Consider the following 23,791-nt stretch of genomic DNA (forward strand, 5'->3'; position numbering starts at 1 on the left):
ATCAAGTGTCAGTGTTGGCTCTGAGTGTGGCTTTCAGTGGAGGGCTCCTTCTTTCACTAAGTGCTGGCAGGAACTCGGGTGTGTTTTCTTTTAAATCTGGTTGAGAATTTGCACAATGTGCTGCAGAGCAGCGGTGATTATTTTGGGCTGGTCACACCCAAGCCCATGCTGAGTGATCACCAGGTGACTCCATTTTCTTGAGGGCTTGGCAGAGCATCCCCCTTCCAATCCCGTGCTGCCAGCAGCACCTGCTTGCCTTGTCTGACCCCCTCAGGAGCTGGCTCCAGGCCAGGGATACCCAGACAAGAGGTAGCTTTGCTCCTCTTGGGATGTTTATCTCCTGCACAAAGGTGTTGGGTTGGAACTTTCAATCCTGCAGGAAAGGAAAATGCTCTGTGTTCAGCCCTGGAGGTCATGGCCTCCTCTGGCTGAACCCCCCTCATGTGGGGCCAGCTCCCCTTTCACTGAGGTCACCCTGCTCTGTGACAGGTCACATCCTGTTTGCTGTGCCCTGGGTCAGATATGGGACCTGCTCCTCACCCTGTCTCGAGCAGCTCTGATTTAGTAAGAGCTGCGGTTGGGGTGAGCTCTGTTTCACTTTGGCTGCTGAACTCACAACAGGCACTTGGTGCTTCTTCATGATCCCAGTGAACCTCATAGAATCACCTGAGTTAGAAGAGACCCACAAGGATCATTGAGTCCAACTCCTGGTCCTGCACAGGACACCCCAACAATCCCACCATGTGCCTGGGACTGCAATGCTCCTTGAGCTCTGGCAGCCTTGGGACTGTGATCACTGCCATGGGAAGCTTGTTTTGGTGCCCAACCACCCTCTGGGGGGAAGAACCTTTTCCTACTATCCAACCTAAAATATCCCATGACACAGCTCCAGATGTTCCCTCAGGTCCTGTCCCTGGTCATACACAGAGATCAGTGACTGCCCCTCCCCTTCTCTCAGGAGGGAGATGCAGACCCTGACAGTTTCTCCCCTCAGTCTGCTCCAGGCTGAACAAACCAAGTGACCGCAGCTGCTCCTCACGTGGCTTTCCCTCCAAATCCTTCATCATCCTTGTGTAGCTCATTTGGACACTCTTTGGTTTCCCTTCAGGCAGGAGGAACCGCCTCTACTCTGCCACCAAGTCTTTATTTGGATAGAAGGTGTGGTATTCTTGATCTCCCATCACTGCCCATGATACCTTCCCTCCCAGCACTGTAGTCTTGAAGGGTCACAAATCCTTCTAGGCACCCATGGGAAGTGACAAAGAATGACTCAGTTCAAGAAAACCAGAGAAAAAATTTATTATTGTTCTTTATAAAATATCTCCAATAAGTTATATAGGCAAATATTTAAATTAAAATAAATTAACTCCGCTCTATGCTGGGACACGCAACTGCCCATAAAGTCAAACTAGGATTTACGTTTCTCTGAAAAAATATGCCCTAGATCTCCGCTGTAAGATTTGAAAAAAATATCTATGCTTGGTGAGAGGAAGGAGAAATCTGCACTGGACAGAGGGGTTAAGGTGCGGTGCTGAAGCTGCCTGGTGCCAGTGGCACCTCCAGATCCAGCTAAGTGCTGAGAGCATCCTCATCGTCGCTCCAGTCAGGGGGAGCGTCCGTCCCGAAGTACCGATCTCCAAAATTCCCTGTGGGGAGACAGAGAGTGCAGCACTGTGGGAGCCTCGAGACCCATCCTCCTGCCTGTCCTCATCAGAGCAGGCAAGGGGACCAGAGCAGGTTTATATGACAGCTTGAAGAGCAGGAAAACTTGAGTGGCAGCAGAACTGGAGCAGCCTGTAGGCTGGTTTACCACCCGGTGGAAGGTGTTTCCTGGCACAGTAGAGGTGAGGACAGAACACAGTGAGCTTATTTTGGGTGAACTTGTGGAAGGCGGCAGTTTAGGGAAGGAGGTGGGCACAAGGCTGCTTCAGCTGTCCCAGCCTGACTTCTCAGCCTGGGGCTGGAGGAGGCTCATGGCATGTGGAATGGCTCCTGCTGCTGACAAGGCGATGGCTGCCCCGCAACCCCCAGAACCAGCATGGTGATCCTGACACCCAGCTGGCAGCAGGACCCACGAGGGGCAGTGAGGCTCTGGGTAATAGCAGAAAGGCCAGACCTAAACTGCTGCTGGCAACCATGTCTTCTCCCCACCAGAAGCACTAAAAATCCCCTCAGAACAAGACCTGCCTAGCAGGACACTCACCGATGCCGGGGATTATCCGAAAGAGGTCATTCACCTTCTTGTCCACAGCTGTGGTGATGATCTTCACCCGGGGGAACGCATAGGCCACCGAGTGGACACCCATCTCTGCCATGAGCAGGGAGAGCAGGAAGATCTTGTCCTCTGGGACATCATGATCCTACAGGAAATGCACAGGGATAGCTCAGGGTAAGTCACCCCAGCCTGTGCTGTGCACCCTGACACCCTCCTTCCCACAGAGGAGTCAGTTCCAGGCACATCCCCTCAGCATGGCTGTGGCAGGTGCTTTGCAGGCTGCTCTGGAGCAAAGCCCCTGCCTGACCCGTCCGTACCAGCAGCACCCTCACTGCCATCATGGCCGCAGCACCCGTGGAGACTGTGCAGTCCATCAGGATGACGTGGTCTTCGCTGATGTCCTTCGGCAGCCGCAGGTAGTGGAGCTGGGCGCAGAAAGGAGAGAGCAGCTTAGAGGCTGTAGGTAAATGGAGCAACCTGAGTCCTTCTCTTTGAGGAGTGAAGGATCCCTCCTGCCTCTCTGTCTCTGGACCCTGGCTGTCAGCTCAGAGCCAGCACAAACCAGCCCTTGTGTGCATAAGCCTGCTGGCAAAACCCACCTGAGCAGCTTTCAAAGCACTCAGCCCTGAATGGGCTGTCACTGCTGGGTCACTGAAGGGCTGTCAGGAAACACCTGAGCCACAGCCCCACCCTGCATGCAGGTTAACACCAGGAGATGTCCTCAGCAGCCCAGGGCCTTACCTCTGGCTCGCCAGTGTTGCAGTTGGTTTGAATGAGGATGGTGCCAATGCGGACGTCCTTGCACACCGCGCGCAGCGCCGGCTCCATGGTCTCTCCGGCTCGCAGGATGGACACCCCAGTGATCTGCAGCACATGGCCAGGGTGGTTGCACAGGGCAGGAGTTGCCACCACCCAACACTGGGTCTCAGCAGCGGGGGACTCTAATGGGCAATCTAAAAGCCTATCCCTTCCAAGAGGGTTGTGCCACTCCCTCAGTGAGAGGGCATGAGCGGCACAGTGACAGTGCTGATGGCACCCTTGGTCATTGACCAGCCTTTCCTGGTGGTACAGGGTGTCATACTCATGATAGCAGGCACCAAACCCAGCCTGATAGCAGCCAGGGCTTCCACTGCACCCCCATGAGGCAGGTCTCAATGGCTTCTACTTACTTGCTTCCCGCTGTATGTCCTCCCTTCGTAGTCGTGTCCCTGAGGGGTCTGGACTGTGCAACTCTACAAAAAACATGTGAGAAGAGTTACCAGGGGCTCTGACCTGGCTCTCACAGGAGCTCAGGAGTCAGCAAGCCACGGGGGCTGGACCCTTGGACATCAAGGCTGGACAAAGAATTGTCACCCAGGGCCACAGCATTGCTCCATGGCCTTGGGGAGTACTGGTGCATTTTAATCTGAGGGTTGAAAGGACTGGCCCATGGGGAAGGTTGGAGGAGCAGCACCAGGACTGTCCTGGCTGCCCAGCAGTTGAGGGCTAGGAATCAGAAAGGAAACCCAGCACCTACAGCCTTGAACTCACCTGGAATGGGAGCAGGGAGAGCGCGTGCTCAATCAGCAATCGCATCAACCTTTTGGAGTAGAAAATGAACTCGTCTCTGCTGGTCTCCTTGTTTCTAGAGGGGAGGGAAAGGCAGCATCAGCTCTGGACCAAAATGTGTCCCAGGAGATGCTGGCACAGGTCTGGCAGTCCCTGCCCCTTCCTGGTTCTTGTTTGCACCATCTGAGCCTGAAACTGTGCTGTCTGTTTCAAGGTAAAAAGCAGAAAAACTGTTGGCAAGATCACTGAGCAGTAACTGCACAACTCCTTTATGCAGGGGCCACCACCATTTGCCCTGTCTTGTGTCTCCAAGCCATACTGACAGCCAAAAGTGGGATTGGGAAGCCCAAAGACAGGCCAGCCCATCCCATCAGCAGATGAGCCCCATCCCACCCCAGGAGCCACAGCAGGGGCTTTACCTGATGATGGTGTGCATGCCCCTCACCTGAGGGGTGCTCTTCAGCACACTGAGGGTCTGCGGAAGGGGGTGGCACTGGTGGGCAGAGGCCAGGGCAGCCCTGAAAACCAAACACATGGTCAGAAGGTCTGGGGAAGGCTGCCCAAAGGGTGGAGCACAGCACATGGCCAGAGCCATCCTCCCAGATGTCATCTCACACTGCAAACACACAGAGGCCATCCAGCTGAACTGAGTGAGCAGCCAGCCCTGCCTAATCCCTGCCATGGCAAAGGGACCTGCACCCACAAAACAGGGCCACTGGAGTTAGGGTGACCTGCCCTTCCTTCTGGACAGCTCACCCAGGATCATGGTTTGGGTTGGAAAGGACTTTAAAGACCATCTTGTTCCAGCCGTGTGCCACGGGCAGGGATACTTTCCACCAGACCAGGTTAATCCAAGCCTTATCCAAACTGGCCTTGAACACTTCCAGGGATGAGGCAGCCACAGCTTCTCTGAAGGTGGCTGGCCCATCTTGGTTTCCACTGTTTGGGAAGAAAGTAGAAAATAAAATCAAAACTTCTCCTATTCCAGAGTCTTATCTATTGATGGATCTTGGACTCATGGGCTGAGAAGGGGCTGTTGTGGCTGTCTCTGACCTACGAGTGCCAGATGCCACGAGGAATTGGACAGGCAGCCAGGCTGGCAGCACTGGCACATATCTGGAATGTGATTATTTTAGAGACCACTTGGCCCATTTCAAATTGGGAACAGCTTCAAGACTTTATGGCTGAACAGGACTGGCTCTGTGTGACTCATTCCACATAACGAATAGGGCTGGGAGCTATTCTGGGATCAAGGGAACACCATTCACGGGGAAGCACACAATGGAGCCCCATTAGTCACTTCTCCCTGTGAGAGTGGCAGTAATGAGAAGGTCACATTTGGCTTCCACAAGGCTGGGCAGGATGGACAAGCAACTTTGTCTGGGAGGAGGGCTGGGGCTGGAAAGCCACACGTCAGATCACACACGTGCCAGTGGCTGCATCCAGCAAACACCACAGAGATGTCAGGGAGGCAGAGAAGAGAGCAAATGAAAGCACTGCATGATTAAGACTTCAAATCAAGCAGAAACCTGGATTAATGGCACACAGAGGCACGCAAGCAGAGAGGAAGACAGAAGATGGATAGGCATGGAAGAGGGCAGAGCTTGAGGCCTCCATCCACACAGCCATCTCCTGGTCTTGGCCAACCCACACCAAATGAGACATTCTCAAGATCTGTGGGTACTTAAGGGCTCCTTCTTGCTTTACCAGCTCCTCTCCTCCGTAACAGCCAAGAGGTCCATGCAGGGAACACTCCAGGACAGCTGGCAGCCACACAGAGAGCATGGATGGGTTGTGATCCCCCCGTGGGTTTGCCTGCTGTGTGCAGACCCCATTGCTGGTTGGGACAAGCAGCCCTCAAGGCCCCAACCCTGGTGTCAGTGAAGCAAGCTCACTCTGTTAGTTGCTGTCCCATGAGTTAGAAGCCCTTGGAAATGCTCCCTGCTGGCAGCACTCACAGCTCTGCCCTCACAGCCCTCCCTTCCCTCTCCTGTCAGAGCTGGCCTGGGGACAGATCCTGGGCACACAGACCTGCCTAAACCCCTCTCAGCCCCTGGGATACCAATACATGTGGTGGTGAGGGCCTTGGGCAGATGTTGGTGCTGGCATGGGGGCTGCCAGCTCACCTGCTTTATGGAGCAGAGACAGGCCCCCAACACAGAGCCACACACCCACACGGCCCTGGCTGGGTTTGCCCAGGTGATAAACTGCTGTTGCCTAAACCAGAGGAGCTGTTTGGGTCATGTCCCATCACAACAGCTCACCAAGGAGCACAGGACTGAGCTTGCCACTGACACTTTTCCCCTCCATCACTGTCAGGTCCATGTCACAACATCCCACCATGCCAGCGGAATGGGCAGACCCCCTCCAGTCACAATGTGACCTGACTACTGCACCCTGCCCCAGATACTAAGGGTTTTCCAACCTCCATGAGTAGTGGGAATACCTACCCAGCATCCTAAGCTATCAACAGACCCGGAAGAAATGCTGTCAGCATTCTGTCACCAAGTTTTCCCCACCTTCCTTCGACACCCATGCAGTGTGGGGACAGGAAGGTCTGGATAGCACCTTGCTCAGAAGCCACTCACTGTTGTGAGGGTCTCCCCATGGTGCTTTCTGGGGAAACAGGTCCCAGTTTTGGGATAAAGCTTCTCTTTCAAGTGCCCCCACAAAGCCCCAGCAAGGCAGGACCCCATGAGCTGTGTGCCCCAAGGTGCCCTGCCTGGGTTAGTGAGGCGGCTCGCCCTGCACAGCCCTCGCCCACTCCCCACTGTTAGTCACAACCAAACACTGCCATAAGCATTTGTCTCCTCACATATCCCAGCGCAGCTTCCTCTGGTCACCCGGTGGGAGGGATGTTCAGGGGAGACAAGACAGGAGACACCAGAGTTTAAGAGGAGAGGGACAAACATGACATGAAACAGAGGAGAAAGCACTGTCATTAGTCAGAGGGGGAAAAAAATCCCCTAATTGATCAACGGCTCTTGGACCTGCCTGGTGCCTGGGCCATCACTGTGCAGACACAACACTCCTCCCTTGGTGACTAAGGCAAGTCACCACTGCTCTCCACAGCACTGGCTCCACTCCAGGCTCCATGAAGGAAAAGAACAGTCTGCTCTCACTGTCCGGAGTCACAACAGGGACACTGTCCCACCTGTGTCCCAGGAAGTACCACAATGCAATGGTGGCTCTTGGAGTTTGAAGGGACGTAGAACCATAGAATGCTAGAATTATTTGGATGAGAAGGAATATTAAAGATCAGCTCATTCCACCCTCCCTGACACAGGCAGGGACACCTTCCACTACAAGAAGTTGTTCCAAGCCCCATCCAGCTTGGTTCTCAACACTTCCAGGGCTCATGCCAAGCCCTCACTGAGGGCTCAAATGCAAGTTCAGAGCAAGCACAGGCACTCAAGGCCAAAAACCTTTGTCCAACCTAAACATTCTTCATACAACCTGCTCCCAGGCAAAATGCTTGTGGACTTCCAGGGGTGTCCCCTTCCTGCACGATGATGATCTCCAAGCCTTGGAGAGCACGGAAAGCCAAGAGCACTGGAAATGTGGAGAGAAACCTGTCTCTGAACAGAATATCATCTGCAGGGATGACTTTCCTTCCCCTGGGCTCACCTGGACCTGCCCGGGGCTCACCATGAGTGGAGAGGGCCTACAGGCTGAGGGAAGAGTTCAGCCCTTCCAGCAGCCATCTACCCTGTCACTCCCTGCCCAACCTGGGAGGGAAGGAGGGACTGTGATCCCTCCTGTCCCTCCCTGCCAACACTGGACTGTGACGGAACATCCAGACGGGCAGCCATGAGCACGTCAAGAAAACGTCTTATTTTGGAAACTTATTTTTTCCCCCTGAGAACAAAGGCTTTAAAGGGAAAATAAAATGGAAAGAAGAAGAAAGAGAGAGAGAGAAAGGGGTGACCATCTCCCAGGAAGGCTTCAGGGAGCATCCTTGGCTCTTTGTGGAACATGCTATCGAGCAGGAAGCAGACAAGAGACATCCAGCTACAAAGGAGATGATGCAGTCAAGGCATTTCAAACACGTACACGGCTGCCTTTCAGGGCTGACATTTCAAACAAGGGCTATTAAACTGCGCCATGGGTTGATATTTAAAGACACAATTGGCAAAGGGCACGCCGAGCTGATCGGGACCTTGGGGGTGGGGAATATTGATTGGCCAGGGGAATGGGCTGGAAAGAGCGGCAGCTCCAGGAGCGGGGCTGGATGCTGAGAGCGTGGCAGGAGGGATGGAGAACAGGCTGGGCTGGGAGCACTGTGCCTCAGCATGGGCTGGCTGCTCCAGCTCCTGCTGCCAGGCTCCAGGAGGAATACCCACCTGGGAGTGCTGGTATGGAACCATCTCTCCAGCATGAGCACAGTCAAACAGGGGGGAAGCTGGACAAGAAATACCCTAAGAATGCTAAAGTCCAAGCTGTGCTCTGAGGGATTAACTGGGAAGGCAAGCATGCTCCTCAGGAGCCAGTAGTTTCAGAATGAAAACAAGCCTTGCATGTCCAAGGAAGGCACTACTTGCTTTAAGCCCCCCAGAATTCACCCATCAGAATGGGGGAAGGCAGTCCCTGCCTGTCCCAGCCAGTTACTTGGCCGGGAGAGGCAGCCCTGGAGCACAAGGACCACAGAGACACCTGGGACTGGGGCCAGATCTGAGCATTCAGGTTTTATCCTACCAGCACAAAGCCCTCCCTGTATCCCCACCACTGCCAAACAGCAGAGACTTCAGAACAACTGTGACATTTAGATGGAGCCATTCCAGACAAGAGGATGGGAAATTGTTTGTGATGAAAAGCCTGTATTTGCCAGGCACATCTCACTCGATGTGACTCTCCATCCACCCCACTCCTCTTGCAGAGACAGCAGGGCTAGGGGAAACCACAGGATCAGTAAAGCACTGGGGCTCCAGCAGCAGCAACAGACTTGGGTTTTTGCAGGAATTTTTTCTAAATTTTTTGTCAAAGGCATAAATGGAAGCTTTAAACAGAACATAAAACCACTTTGAGTGTGGTGATCACAGAGGTGTTTCTGGAGGTCAGAGTTACCTTTCCAAACTTGCTATCATAAAACTTCTAATAATTTATGGATATATTAAATACCCAATTTTTAAGTGCAGAAGAATATCACTTGTACTGAGCAACCCCTTGATTAAGGAAGAGAAAGGAAATTTGATGTGTGTTTAAGTATCTATCTATCGGTCTCTATATACACATATCTATTTGCACACAGTCTCCTCTCTGATGTTATTCCTGCCATTATTAAAGCCACAAATTTCTCTTCATACTAAAGAGCGCTGTCCCACCTGGACCTCCAGACACAGAGGGAAGCTTACGTTGTCTGTATGGAAATACCAGGCCCCAGGGTGTTAAACAAGCAAAGGGAAATAAAATAAAACATCCACTTGTCTAGTCTAGGAAGTGACTGGCTGAGGCAGATATAAATAAAGCAGGGCCTTTTCCATCTTCATCTCAGTTATTTTAAAAGCTCATTGTATGCCAAATGCAAATCTTAAGGTTACTTGAGTATCTCCATGCAATGATGGAGATCTAAATAGAAACCCATCTTCAGTAATGCATTCCCCCTCTGCTCCCTGAAAGAATACCTGAAAGCCTAGGTGGCTTCTTAATGGAAGCAGGAGAGCTGAAGTCCCATCTGGGGCCCCATGCTGAAGAGGTTAAGTAATCAACATATATGTTAGAGCATCCAACTGCAGATACTGAGAATTTAGAAATCCTGCTGGACTTAGGCAGCAGGACTTTCTCAGTCCTCCAGAAAAGGCTCTGCATCCTCCAGAAGCTGCGGGAAAGTTGGTACCTCTGGCCATGTGAAGCTGCTATGCTCCTTTGGGTGCCTCCAGGCAGATCCCTGTTTGCAGTGAGGGGCCCAGGGCTCCCACCACCCTCAAGATCACAGACTGGTTTGGGCTGGGAGGCACCACAAACACCATCTTATTCCAACCCCATGCCAAAGGCAGGGACACCTTCCACTATCCCAGGTTGCTCCAAGCCCCATCCAACCTGGCTTTGGACATGACACTTCCAGGGATGGGCAGCCACAGCTTCTCTGGGCACCCTGTGCCAGGGCCTCAGCACCCTCACAGGGAAGAATTTCTTCTTATTACCCAATGTAAATTTCTCCTCCTTTAGTTTAAAACTTTTCCCCCTCACCCTATCACTACCTGCCCACTTAAAAAGTCACTCTCCATCCTTTTTTCAAGATGCTTTGACTAATCTAATAATTGATGTTTAATGATCTTTAATCATCAGGGATGGAGAGCGGCTCTGAAAATTGTTCATTTTAGAGGACAAAGAGAAAAAAAAGACAATCTCAGGATGCAAAGCCTACCCTCCTGCAGAGACCGGGGATCCCCAGGTACAAACCTGGCCCTGTCCCAGCCTCAGGGGTCTGCACTCATGCTGGCAGTACCTCCCTGGGGAGCAGCCCTGTCCCTGCCATCCCAAAGCCAAGGGCAAGGTGGCCTTTTGTCGCCGTGGGGGTGACAGGGCCGTGCGCCCTGCGAGCCGCCGGTCCCGCCGCGGGTCGGGGTGAGGCCAAGCAGTGCCTGGCATTGGAAATGCCTGGGCTGCACACACAGGACAGAGTGAGGGCTCTTACCTGACACTGAGTTCACGCTGCGGCAGCAACACAAAGACACAACGCAACCGGTATTAAGTATTGTCAACACCAGGGTCGTTTCAAGATAAAAAAAAAGGAAAAATACGAGTATTTTCCTGAATTCACATGCAGCCTTTTTGCCCTTCTTCCCCTCCCCAGGTCAGCAAAGCCCTCCCCAAGCCAACCCCTTGCCTGGCTCACAGTGGCACCCCGGGGGTGCTGGGTTTGCTGTGATATTCCCTGGCTGGATCCCAGGAGCTAGGGGAAACAGCCATTCCCCTTTCCTGGGCTCTGCCTCAGGGCTGGGTGCCCTTCTCAGCCTGGCACTACCAGAGATACTGGGGCTTTGATCCTTCTTCCTGTGACCGAGGGTTTAGAAATCACCTTCCCAACCAGAGTTTGGTGCTGGGAATTCAGGCAGCCAGGTATTCCAGGAGGAGGAAACTGCCAAGACACCTTTGCAAGAGCAGTCCCTCGTAAGCAGACACGGGAAGCTGGATGCCAAGCTGTGCCAGCTACCACCCCAGGGCTGAGCAGCTCCTGCCACTTGAGAGCTCCAAAAACGACTTGAAAGAATCAAGCCCTTTACTTTCCAGCATATCTATATCCAGGTCACAGTCTCTGCACTTCCCAGGACATCACTCTGAGCATTTCCATGACTGAAACATCACCAAAGCTATTGGGTGGGAGGAGACTCTGCTGCTCGGGGACTGCAACACAAAATGCCATCAGTTCATTGCAGAGTCCCAAACCACTGGTCAGGACTGGCCCAGGACCAACAGGAGAAGACTTAAAGCCAGCAGTGGGGAAGTGATGGAGCATGTGCCTGGACTGGGGCTCCAATGTGACAAGACTTTGAGTTTTGAAACCCAGGAGCTGCAGGCAGCACAGAAGAGAAGTGGGTTCCTGACTGAAAAGGCTGTGCAGCAGTGTCTGCACGGGAGGGAAGAGGAGAAGCCCAAGAGCAGTGGAGGGTTTGGAGCAATGCTGGCCCTGGGAGGGTTGCAGACAGGGGGACACACCCCTTGGATCATGGAAGGGTGGCTGGTTTGTCCCCTCATGACTTGCTGCCCCAGAGAGGGAAGAAGTTGCTGCTGGACCACAGCTGGCAGAAGAGCCAGGACCGAGCAGAGGACAGGGAGAAGGCAGTTTCCTTCACTGGGCTGTGGGAGAGGGCTGGGAGGAGTTCACAGGAACTCCCATGCCTGGAGCACAGGAGAAGCCAGTCCATTCCCACCTGGGCACCCAGAGCACAGCTCCCTGCCAGGCAAGGCTGTGAACCCCCCTCACCACCCACGGACCGGGCAGCTCTCACCTCTTCCAGCTGGCTGTGGACATGCTGAACAATCAGGTCGATGGCCACAGTGTTTCCACTCCCTGGAGTGACCCAAAAGCAAAAGAATCACAGAATCAGGCTTGTAAATGTTGGAAAAACCCTCTAAGATCATGGAGTCCAACCATTAAATCAGCACAGCCAAGACTTCCACTAGACCATGTCTGTTGGGGTGACACTGGGGTTAGGGTTCAGGAAACCAGAAAGCCCAGAGTTCCAAGGACTCTGCAACTACAAAAGGCATGCCAAAGGAAACACAGGACTGCCACACCATGGCTCCCCTCACATCTGTCTGCTTGGCACCAGCCTTACCCCCACATGGGTTCTACTGCTCTGCCTAGGGTTAGGGTTCAGAAAACCACAAAGCCCAGAGCTGAGGGCAGAGGGCTGGGGTCTCTGGGTGGTGTCAGGGGTGCCCCTGAGGACTGCCCTGGGCAGCTACCTCGAGGCACAACGATGTCTGCCAGCCTCATGGTGGGCTGGATGTACTGATCGAAGGCAGGCTTGACAAACTTGTTGTACTGCTTGATGACCCCCTCGATGTCCCGGCCTCGCTCGCTGATGTCCCTGCGCAGGCGGCGCACCAAGCGGATGTCTGAGTCCGTGTCCACAAATATCTTCAGATCCAAGAGCTGAAAGGAGAGGGAGGGACAAATACCACTGGGTCAGGTGTGGGACTCAATCCACCTTCCCCTGCTGCCCCAAGCAGGGCTGAGCCCAGCCCAGAAGCTGTTTAATAGGGCCTGGCTCTGCTCTGCTCCGGCCTGAGTGGAGTTTTTCCCTGGAATGCGGCTGGTGCTGCTGTGAGCCCCCTGCTGCCACCTTGTTCTCATGTCCCCTGAGACCTGTCCTGCTCCAAACTCTGTCCCTACTGCCAACCAGCTCCAACACTTGGCTGGATGTTATTTAAGAGCAAGGAGGAGATGAGAAGTTACTGTCCGTGACACACACCAAACACTGGCTTCTTAATCAAAGAATCCTTGGATAGTTGAATTGGAAGGGACTTTAAAGATCATCTCATTCCAAGCCTCTCCCACAGACAGGGAATTAATGCTGGAAAGGAGCCCAGCCCAGCAGGGCAGCTCATGACTCTGTCCTTAACTGCAAGAGGCAGGAGTGGGGATGCTGAGCGGAGTCTCCTGGGGGATTCACCCAGCTGTCCACTGGAGGTCATCCTTGCTCCAGGAAAGTGCAACCCAGGCTCTCACTTGGCACGGGAGGAAACTTTCCAGACAGAGCTTGGCTAAGTTTGTGCATGGCTCACTGCCTGCTGCAGCATTTGTCAGAGGGCTGCAAAGATGGTCTGAGGGATGGAAACAGGCTGAGAGAGCTGTACAGAGAAAACAAGGTTCTGGAGAGACCTCAGAGCCCCTTCCAGTTTCCAAAGAAGCTCCAAGAGAGGTGGAGAGGGACTTTGGACAAGGGCTTGGAGTGACAGAACAAGGGGAAGTGGCTTCACAATGCCAAAGGGAAGGGTTAGACGGGATACTGAGAGAAATTTGTCCCTGTGAAGGTGCTGAGGCCCTGGCACACGGTGCCCAGAGAAACTGTGGCTGTCCCATCCTTCAAAGTGCTCATGGCCAGGCTGGACGGGGCTTGGAGCAACCTGGGATCATGGAATGTGTCCCTGCCCATGGCAGGGGGTGGAACTAGATGAGCTTTAAGGTCCCTTCCAACCCAAACCATTCTGTGATCCTGTGATATATCCAAATAATCCCCAAGAGAGCCTGAAGTGCTGGATGATTCCATGCTAGGAACACCAGGCTCTGTGCAGCAGAAGTTCAGCAGACTTTGCCTCTGGCTGTGCAAGCTGCAGCATGCAGTGTGGAGGTGGGCTACTTCTAGTTGTGTTGATGCACCAGCTGAGTTTGAGGTATTTGCTGAAACACTTGACTTCTGCCAGGGGCTCTTCCCTGGCTGCTGAGAGTCAAAGCCTATTTCTCCTACCTGGGAAGTGCTGCAGCATCTGGGGTAACCTGGAAGAGAAGGTAACCTCCCCGCTTCAGGACCTCAGGAGAGAGCATCCTCCCACCATCTCTCCCTGGAATGGCTTCAAAACCTTTCCTCACCTTCAGGAGCTCCTTGTCTGCAAATGCCATGATGCCTTCAAAGATAATCACATTGGCGCCATACAGGGTTTTCTGTGGAGTCAAAATGGATGTGGTTGGGCACAGAACATCTGTTCAGAGGTGCCCTGTCCCAGGGAATCTCTCTGGGCTGTGACTGTGCCAGCTCACCCAAAAAACACACCCAGGCACAGAGCAGAGGGTAACAACACCAACTGGACTGCAAAGGCCAGGGGCTGGAGGGATGCAGTTGGCTCCCACCTGTTCTGCTCTGGCCATCCCCCACCTTGTCCCACCCCCCTCAATGTCCCATACCCATTCCTTCTTCCGGCTGTGGGTGGTGAAGTCGTAGATGGGGATCTTGACACTCTTGCCTTGCTTCAACTTCTTCAGGGTGGCAATGATGAGGTCAAAGTCAAAGGCATCAGGGTGGTCAAAGTTGAAGTCGTTGCTGGCTGCCTGCTCCTGCTGCTGCTTGGTCAGCACCTGCCACAGAGCACAGCTTAGGGCACATGGCTGGGCAGTTCCCTCCCCTCTGCTCTGCCCAGTCACCTCTTCCCTGCCTCACAAGAGCCACTGGAAGTGGAAACCACATTGCTGTCCCTAAATCTACAACATGTTTCCTTACCAAGGGTTACCACAATAATCCCAGATTGGTATGGGTTGGAAGGGACCTTAAAACTCAAGTCATTCCAACCCCCTGCCATAGGCAAGGACACCTTCCACCAGAACAGGCTGCTCTGGGCCCTGTCCAACATGGTCTTGAACCTTCCAGGAATGGGGCAGCCACAGCTTCTCTGGGCAATGGCAAATTGAGGAGCCTGGCCAGGCCGACATGGGTGCAGCCTCACCTTGTAGAAGGAGTCCATGGACAGCAGAACCACCCATGGGACATCAAGAGCTTCAATGATCATGGTGGCCACCGTGGTCTTCCCAGAGGCGCTGCCTCCTCCCAGGCCTGCCAGGGAAAAGGTGATGAAGCCACCAAGCCCAGGCACAGCCCTTCCCACCACAGGCTGGAGACCAGGTCCTGCATGGCTGCACTAAGCTGGAGGGGCCTCCAAAGAGGGAAGTCACAGGCAATCCAAGAGATTATCCTGAAAATGTCAAATGGCATGTACTGGAACTGCCAGCAACATGCCCAGCAAAAGCTGGGAAACTCATTGTTAGAAGGTTATGTAACATGGGGAGTGCTGGCATGGGAACCAGTCCAGACTGCCTCCCTAGGAACCTGTGACAGCCCAGGCAACAGGAGCCAGGGGAACAAGAAGCAGAGTGTGGTGTCCTACAACCCATCACCCCCCTTGCACACTCTCAGGTTCAGCCCACCCAGTCAATGCAGGCCTAACCACAGGCACTCCCCCTGCTCCTCTCCAGGCTGGAGCCAACCTCCAATTTCCAAGGATGTGGTGGGGCAGGACTCCCACCAAGACCTCCAGGAGAGCTGTGGGGCAGGAGGCAGGGACGCAGAGGTGACCCACCTATGACAAAGGCCTCCTTGGACTGCGTGCCGTGCTCGTTGTACCAGGGGGGCCGGCCTGCAGTGTAGATGGTTCTCTTGCTGGTGCGCAGCAGCGGCGGCTCCGACTTGCACTGGCTGGTGGTCCGCTTGCGGGGGGGCTTGGAGGAGCCCACGGCGGGATACAGCCGGTCCAGGGACTCTGCACTGCTGCTGCTGCTGGGCAGAGAGGGGCACAATTACCCTGGTGGGGAAGGACACACCCTGCTCCCACACTCCCCTGGGGTGTGGGAGCAGGGTCTTGGGCGATCCTGAGTTGTACAGGTGAAGGGTGGGACAGCCAAGCACAGCCCTGCTGCAGCATCACCAGCACCCACATCTCTGTGGCCCACAGCCACAGACAGCACTGAGGAAATCTCACACAGAAGCCATTTGAACGTGGAAGAGGTGCTGTGCAAACATCCATCCCTAAAGTCCTGCTGTCTGAGGAATGCCTGCATGAAATAAATCCCCCAGGGAGCTCTCAAAGCCTTGATGGTTGTTTTCCAAGGGGCAACAACCCACCCAGCTGTGCCAAGGGACCTTTCTTGGGGTTAGCAGTCAAACACATGGGTTACAGCACAACCATTCTCATCCCCCCATCCCCAGTCCCTTTCCTCTCCCCACTTCCACTCCCCCCACACCCAAGACCTAGTTCTCCCAAGCTTCTGTCCTGAAGCTCCCTGGGACAAGCCTTCAAGCTGGGCAGAGCCATCAGCTTTGCCTTGGGAACTGAGAGAGCTCTGAGCTCACCCAAAGCCTTGGAGCTGCTGAACACTCTCCCTTATCTTCCCTGCTGGAGAGGGAGTGGAACAAGGCACCCTCCAGAGCCCTTTCCAGCTTGGCAGGAGGAGAGCTGTGGCCGGGAGGCGATAAGTGGCCTCTGGCCAGGAGATAAGCTGCAGCCGCTGCCTGCCCAGCTAAGGGACAGGGAGGATTATTTATACCAGTGCCTGCTCCTCCCTGCTCCTGATCTGCTGCCCCAGAGGGATGTCTGCTCCCTAGGAGAAAGTGCAAAGGGCTCTCCTGGCTCTTGCAGTTCCTCTCCCCAGCCGTGACTGGGCTGGAAGGGAAATCAAGAGATCTGGGCACCACTGGCTCCAAGCTGTCACTGTTTGGTACAGCCCAGCTGAGCCAGCAGGGCTTTGCTGCTGCTGTGTTATGGATTGCTCTTGAAAGGGCTTAAACTGCAGGGCTTTACAGATTTTGGGTTGATTTTAAGCTGTTTCGGTATGGAGATTAATTCCTTTCCCTCCCCCAGCCCTTTCTAGAACAATTTTAGATAAAGATCAAAATTTCAGAAGGGCCATCTGTGTGTGAAGTGAAACGGCAATCCCCAACCCTGCATGGCAAACAAACCCCCTGGGCACGGTGGGATCCCCCTGGGCATGGCAGGATGCCCACAGCACACCATCCCTACTTCTGGCACATCCCTGTGGAGAAGGCAAGGAGACAGGGATTTGCCTGTCTTTGCTGAACTCCTGCTAACAAAAGGCAGGCTGCAGCTCCTGCCCCTGCGACAGGACCTCTCCCACCACTGTCCACCCTAAGCTGTGCACTCATGGAGCTCCCCACAAGAGCTCAGGACACCAACACCCCATCCTGGGCCAGAGCCCATCAGCACACAGCTAGCTCCAAGCACTGCCAGGCTCAGGCTCAACCAGGAGCCCAAAACACCCCAACTACGACTCTTTAAAAGCAGCCTCAGGAGATGACACCCATCAGGAAACCTGGGATGTCTTCCTGTGAAAAAATGGCTCCTTCCATGAGGAGAAGCAAGCCCAGGCGGGATGTTTGGGTCTCCTGTCCCATGGGTGATGCTGCAGCAGCCGCTCCCCACCAGTGCTACTCCCAGAGCGGCGCTGCCAGCAGGGGCTGGTGCTGGGGCACAAACAACGTCACTTCAGCTGGATAAAAGCAGAGGTGACACAAACACAGTTGTTTACCACAGCAGAAAGCGGCTCCTTTGATCCACATCCCAGCCCCTCTCCTGGGACCGCGCTTGCTCCAGAGCCTGAGCTCGGCTGCTTCTCCTCTGGGACTGCACGTCAGCCTCCACAAGACAGGCGAGCCCGTGGGGCTGCTCTGCCCCTTGGTGTCACACAGCACCAAGCTCTGCTGTGCCAGACTGCAGATCCTGACCCAGGCCACCATGCCCAAAGTGACTCCCAGTTGGATGAAGCTCTGTTTTTCGGAGTTGCAGCAAGGCTGAGCTCTGCTCCCACCAGCTTCAATAACATCCAGCTCCTGGCAGGGAGGGAAAGGCTTGGACTCCAACAGCTCCACCAGTGCCCAGAATTACAGCCACAGCCCCACCTTGCTATCCCATCATCTCTCCACAGTGCCTACAGCACACCCAGGGTGTTGGCACAGAGGGGACATTGCTGCAGGATGCAGGGACACACCCCTGGGAGAGGAGTGGAGCCATCCTCCCCCTGCACACCTGGGGCTGCTCTGGGATGCAGCACCTGAATCCCATCCCAAGAGTTGGTATTCTGCCTTATCTCATCCAAATAATTCTGGACTCTCACCAAAATTCCACACATTTCTATCAGTATCACCCAAACCTGTACCTCTACACCTCATCTACATCTGTATCCTCCAGGCAGATGATATTCTACAACTCTCAAATCCACAATTCCCATGATTTATTTGGGAGAAGTATGGCTGTGGGACTGTAGGGCTGTCCTGGAGTTCTCCAAAGGTCATGCCTTTTCTCCTAATGTTACACTTCAAGATTCATAGATGTTTTCCGTGGCTGCCTTTGCCAGGAAGGGGCTCTTCTTGCTCCAAAGGGTTGGCTGCTCTCAGCCATCTCCACTGGCCATTTCTCCCTGCTCCTTTTCAAAGATTCCCTACAGCAGTGCTGAAGCCCCTGCAATGCTCTGTACCCACAAGGTGAAGCCCCCAGAGAATAGGACTCTGTTTAGAGCTGGAGCCTATGCCATTGCTCTGCCCAGAGGAGGGTCCTGGTGCCACATGGACCCTCCCCAGAGGAGCAAACCTCTGGGGTGCCAAAGCCACACAGACAGGAAAGGAAACATCACCTGGGCTTGGGAACCCCTCTCCTGCCAAGCCTTCCTGGAGGGCTTGGCTACCACCAGCTCTCTCCAGGCTGTCCCCAGCTTTTGGGGATGCTTTTGCCTTCCCTATGGCTGCTGCATCCCTGCTAGAGGGTTGTAGGAGAATGAATTACAGGCAACCTTCACCTGGATAAGCCACAGCTGTGCTAATTACCAAAGCCAGCCTTGCCCTTAATGGGTCATAGCTGTGACCAATAAGGATGGGTGGTTAGCTGGCTGGGAAAGGTCTGACCAAATGGGAGAGAGAATTGCTGCAGTGAGGGGTCTGCTGTGAGCTCAGTCTGAGTCTGCAAGGGAAGCCCACAGTGGGAGCCTGCTGTAGTCAGAGTCTGTGAGTAGCTGAAGTTTGCTGGATGAGCTGTGAGGAAAAATAAACCGGGACCTTGGCTGATGAACTAGAGTGTGTGTCTCGGCTCATTTCTATCTCTAATGTGAGGTCTGCTGTGACTGAGTATCCCAGAGGAAGCCTGGGGGGCCCTGCTCCTGAGAAGGGCTCTTGAGCTCTGCTGTTGTGCCAGCACAAATAAAGGCAGCATTTTGCTCCTGCTTAGTGCAAGCACAGATTTACTGACACCCCTCTCCTTCCCCACTCTGCTCCCATCACCAACCCTGTGCCCTGTGCTCAGGCTCTCTGCATCCCACTGCCTTCAGAGACCCCTGACCACCCTGGATCCATGCTGGGCTGACAGAGCAAAGGCAGCAGGTCCCAAAAGCGCCCACACCAGCAAGGAAAGATGGCACAGCCCCAAACCTGAACTTGGCAGCAGACAGGAGAGCATGTCCTGGGCGCTGCACCCTGTAAACAACACACTGACTGAGCTCCCAGCCCTAGGAACCCCCCAGCAGCCCCCCACAGCCTGCTGAGGTGCCCAGCTGGCTGCAGCCACGTCCCATGGGAAGCCATGCTTTTCAGACAGGAATTGGGGCTGAGGGACTGGGACAGGAGCCACCAAGAGTTCACTCCAGCAAACAAACGGATGAAAACCAGCAAATTCCACCCAAAACCAAAGCAAAACTCACCCGCCATCTGGCCCAAGGGCCCAGCAGCCGGAGATGCGGACGCTGGAGAAGGCTGGGGGGCTGCTCATGTCCCCCTGCTGCCAGCCCAGGGGTGATCCTGGATTGAGGGTGTCACCCCCTGTCCCTGTCCACACTTCAGCTCCCGTCCCACAACCTCTGGCACTACCAGGGTAAGGGAGGGGTTATGCCAGCAGGGCTCCCAGGGTGATTCTTGGGGCACAGAGCCATGTACAGAGAGTCCCCCTGGAACGGGCACTGAAGGGTCCCAAGAGGCCGGGGTGAGGCAGAGCCCCAGCAGAGCCGGGGGCTGGAAGATGGCGGCAGGAGAAGGGAGCAGAGCAGGGGGAGTGTCTGTGCCCAGGAGCTGCGAGGCGGTCAGCAGCATAAGAGGATAGCTTAACCTCCAGATTACGTTCATTACCTGATATTAATAGCACTGGCTTGATTAAAGAAAAAGAGGGGGGCTGGGGATGAGGTGACACCTCCCCTCACCGCCCCCAGCACAGGCAATAAACACCAGCCCCAGTGCCTCTGCTCCTGGGACTGGGGGTGCTCGGCTGTCCTGGACTGTGGGCTCAGCAGAGAGGGCATCTGGAGAGTGACATCCACGTCCCCTGGCACTGGTGAGTTCCCAGGGACTTCTCCACACCACTGGGGAGGGGGCTGCAGGGGGCAGGAGGGGATGACCTCAGGGCAGGGGGTACCCAGCCAGCACCCCTCATGCAGCTGGTGGAGCAGCTGGGGCTCGGAGCCAGGGGCTGCTGGCCATGTAGGGCTTTCTGGTCTGGGACTCCCACCCCTCTCCCTTGGCTCCCATCGGTGGGGGGTCTGGCTGAAGGTCCCCCCTGGTCACTCAGCTTCCCCAAGAGCTGCCCCTCAGCCCTGGAGTAAACAAGTGGGTGAAACTCAACACCCCGGGGCTGCCGGTGGCTAAGAATAACATCCCATAGGCTGTGCCTGGCCATCCGCTCCCTCAGCACCCCCTGCCAGCTGCCCTCGCCCCCCCAGGCCAGCCAGCTCCTCTTCCAGCATCAGCCTCTCCAGGGAGGGCAGGGAGCCTGGGCAAGCTGCAGGAAGCCCAGGGAGCCAGGAGGCTGCTGAAGGGCAGCACACGTGCCAAGGGTGGGAAATGTTGGGCACCACAGCAGGGGGGTCCAGGCCAGCCCTGGAGCAGGGACTGGGGCAGAGCAGCCCTCAGCCCACAGCCTCTGGCTGCCAAGGAAGGGAGGAGGTGGCACAGGGCACACAGGAGGGCAGCCAGGCTCTGCCAGGGGCACAGAGCACCAGGACAAAGTCCCATGGCCACCAAGTGAGATGCCAGCATGGTGAGACAGGAGCTTGGCCCCTGCACGCCCACTGCCGAGGGGTTCCAGGGAGGGAGCTCCCTCCTGCTTAGTACCAACCCCTGGAGATGGGGCCAGAAATGGGAGAAGACCCTTTCTTCCTCCTCCTCCTCGAGCCATCAAGGTTATTCCAGCAGCAGGGGAACCACACTGCCTCCCAGAATTATCAGGAAACCCCTCTTGCTCCTACTCACCAATGGGACCTGCAGAGCATCATCTCAAAAGATGGAAACCTGATGGGAACCAGAAATGACGGGCTGGTCCTGAGGCAGGGGACAGGGACAGGAGGGTTTTGGGGTAACCTGTCCCCAGCATGAGCTGCAGCTGCTGCCCCAAAGTCAGGGAAGTGAGCGATGATCAAAGGAACTTTTCCATTCCTGGTCTCTGCCTGGACTCCCCTCTTGCTGTAAAAGCTCTTTCAGAAGTTTAAAAATAAAATTCTCTTCCGGAGCCACTTCTGTTCCTTCTCATTAAAGTAGCAAAAAAGCAAAGGGATGCGGGACACGGGCGAGCCCTGGCCCAGGGATATTGTTCCTTATCGCCTGCTCCTGCTGCCACTTTTCCTGCCTTTGTTAAATGTCCAGGCAACAGGAGCAACTCTCCCAGCATCCCACCCACCATTCCCACTGGGCTCCCAGGTGGGACACCCTGGCTCCAAAGGCCAGCTGGGACTGAGCCTTCCTGCTGGCACAGATCTCTGCTTCCCAAGCCCCTTCCCAGCTTCTAAGCTCTTGAACAAGTTGAAATTCCTGGGTTTATGACTTTTTTCTTCCAGTGATTTCTAAGCAAATCCCTCCTCTAATGGCAGACTTAAAATATGGCAAGAGAGGAAAGCAGGCACAAAGGCCAGGATCTCCTTTTCCTTCTGGTGCTGGCAGCTGCTTGGTGGGTTTCCCCTGGGATTTAAGGATGGAAGCTGGACTGCATGTGGATTTTCCTCGTTTGGTCATAAGTATTGTCACTGGACGGGTGTAAGAGCTGCAGACACACCAAGCCCCCAGTGGAAGGATGCCTGTTCCCAGGAGAGGGTCCTGCTCCCAGATCCCATCCTGGGAGCAGCACCACAGGAGAGCGGAGGTCTAACCTGCTTCCTCCATTGCTGAGTTGGGCTGGATCCATGCATGCCAGCTCTTGGCTGGGCCTTCCCTGTCCAAGAAACCATCCCAAGGGATGAAGGAACACAGCCAAGGAATGGAGGAACATGTCCAAGGGATCAAGAAACCTCCCCATGGGATGGATGAACCTGCTTGAGGGATGAAGGAACCTGAGGGATGCAGGAACCCACACAAGGGATGGAGGGACCTGGCTGCCATCCCACTGTCACATGCCAGGCCCATGCCCATCCTGGAACCCACGGAATGTCACTCCAGGTTTAACCAGCCTTGTACCAAGCTCTGTCCTGGCCGGAGCCACCTGGAGCTGATGGTTCATCTCAGCAGCTCCACACTCAGAGCTTCCAGCTCTGTTATGGGCTCTGCTCCCTCACCACAAAAGGACAAACATTTCCCTCTGCAAAACCAATTATCTGTTGCTATTTATACCAAATGAGAGCCATGATGGAGGGGCTCTGTTACACAACCCAGTTATTCATCCCTCACTCTACCAGCACAGCTCTGGGAGACTCCTTCCTCTCATCCTCATCCTCGCCCTCCCTGCTATCCACCACTGACTTACAGGAAGGGCACAGGCAGCTGCCAGCAATGGGCTTAGCTGCTGGATCATGCAGGATGGGAACAGGAGGGATGCTTTGGCACTGACGCCAGGGTTGGTGGGGTGTTGGTACCCTACAAGCAGGGATAGAGGGACACTCCATCCCTGAAAACTTTGCCACATCCCTGGAGCACCAGTGATGCTCCAAATGCAATTCCCAGATATTTGATGTTTGGGAGCAGTCAGTCCCCTGAGGTTTGTGCTGGAAAACGGGGTGGAAAATAGAAGGGAAACATGAGTGTGTGTGTGGTGGGGGGGCTGAGGGCAATCACCCTGTATGGGGGTTTGGGGTGGAAAAGTTTAGGTTGTCCCACTCTTCATCTTGATGGAGAGGATGCATGTGCGAGCAAGCTTGGAAAATGGGAGGCTGTGGTTTATCAGCTGGGAAATTAAAGGCAAAAACCATGAAATAAGGTAAATAAGAGAAAAGGTAACAACACGAAAGGGAGGGGGGAAAAGGATGAAAATAAACAAGGGATAAAGCGGGGGTGGGAAGAAATGGTTGGTGGGAAAAGCGAAGGGATTTCATGGAGCGATGGACACGGGGAGGCCCCACTCGCGGAAGTGGCACCGTGGGGGACGGGACCGGCACCGAACCCTCCGGAGCCGGCGGCGAACCGGAACCGGGGGACCCGGGGCGCCGCGGTGCCGGTCCCGTCCCGGAGCGATTATCCCGGGGAAAAGAAAGCGGGGTCCTACCTGTCGTGCGGTTCCACCGGAGCCCCCTCGGGCACCGGGGCCGCGGCCATGGTGCTGCGGGGAGAGGCGGGAGCGGCGGGGGCGGCGCTGCCGCGGGGATCCCCGGGACTTGTAGTGCGGGATGGGAGGGTGGGGTTTGGGGGAATCTGGGCACCGATGGGTGCCCTGATGGGGCATGGAGGGGTGCTGTGGTCATGGGTAGGAGCTGTGCTGGGAGATGGGTCTGTGTGGGCACGGCTGGGTGCTGTAGGGCACAGGGTTGGGTTGTGGGGCGCGGGTGGGTGTTCGGAGGTGTCGGTGGGTGTTTTGGGCATGGGTGGGTGCTGTGGGGCTCAGAGTGATGCGGTGGGTACCTGTGGGCGGCTCCGCAGTAGCATCCCAGCCCAAGACGCTGAGGGATGCAGCACACAGCACCCCTCACCACCCTCCAGCTGGGGGGAGGCGCGGTTTGGGTGACCCGGGCTCTGACAATGTCTCTGGGCACTGGGGAGAGCCGGGAGGACCCCGGCCCCGTGGGGGTCCCGGGACGCTGACTGGGATCTGGTTTTACTCGGCACCATCCCGGGGCTGAGGTTCGTGGTACCACATGTTCGGGGGTGGGGGGCGAGCACCGCTCCCGGGGTCCCCACCCGTCCTTGGGGA

At 55.2% G+C, this 23,791-nt stretch overlaps 1 protein-coding gene across 8 annotated transcripts; it reads right to left on the reverse strand.

The window, feature by feature from the left end:
- Nucleotides 1-1,274: 1,274 nt before the first annotated feature.
- UCKL1 (uridine-cytidine kinase 1 like 1) lies at nt 1,275-23,232 on the reverse strand. Of its 8 annotated transcripts, none has more exons than XM_050982195.1 (16): nt 23,150-23,232; nt 15,278-15,471; nt 14,648-14,754; nt 14,112-14,282; nt 13,800-13,871; nt 12,173-12,362; nt 11,713-11,774; nt 10,398-10,414; nt 4,520-4,702; nt 4,183-4,281; nt 3,746-3,839; nt 3,385-3,447; nt 2,957-3,079; nt 2,533-2,640; nt 2,204-2,360; nt 1,275-1,646 (listed from the first exon to the last, which is right to left on the reverse strand). In XM_050982195.1, the coding sequence occupies exons 1-16, from the start codon at nt 23,197-23,199 to the stop codon at nt 1,570-1,572; spliced, it is 1,767 nt and encodes a 588-aa protein (XP_050838152.1). In that variant the 5' UTR covers nt 23,200-23,232; the 3' UTR covers nt 1,275-1,569. The 8 variants fall into 8 exon arrangements, with proteins under 8 accessions (XP_050838152.1, XP_050838151.1, XP_050838153.1 ...); XM_050982194.1 differs by having other exon boundaries at nt 15,278-15,474; nt 23,150-23,228; XM_050982196.1 differs by lacking the exon at nt 23,150-23,232 and adding an exon at nt 20,935-21,542.
- Between the last annotated feature and the right edge of the window lie 559 nt (nt 23,233-23,791).

This window comes from Serinus canaria, chromosome 20, assembly GCF_022539315.1.
Source record: "Serinus canaria isolate serCan28SL12 chromosome 20, serCan2020, whole genome shotgun sequence".
Classification (NCBI taxonomy): domain Eukaryota; kingdom Metazoa; phylum Chordata; class Aves; order Passeriformes; family Fringillidae; genus Serinus; species Serinus canaria.

Excerpts from the sequence above, each read along its gene's own strand:
- UCKL1 (XM_050982194.1), bottom strand. The coding sequence starts at position 23,199 with ATGGCCGCGGCCCCGGTGCCCGAGGGGGCTCCGGTGGAACCGCACGAC. Across the intron at positions 3,080-3,384 it reads GGACATACAGCGGGAAGCAA|ATCACTGGGGTGTCCATCCT; the intron begins GTAAGTAGAAGC and ends CATGTGCTGCAG. Across the intron at positions 2,361-2,532 it reads TGGCAGTGAGGGTGCTGCTG|GATCATGATGTCCCAGAGGA; the intron begins GTACGGACGGGT and ends CATTTCCTGTAG.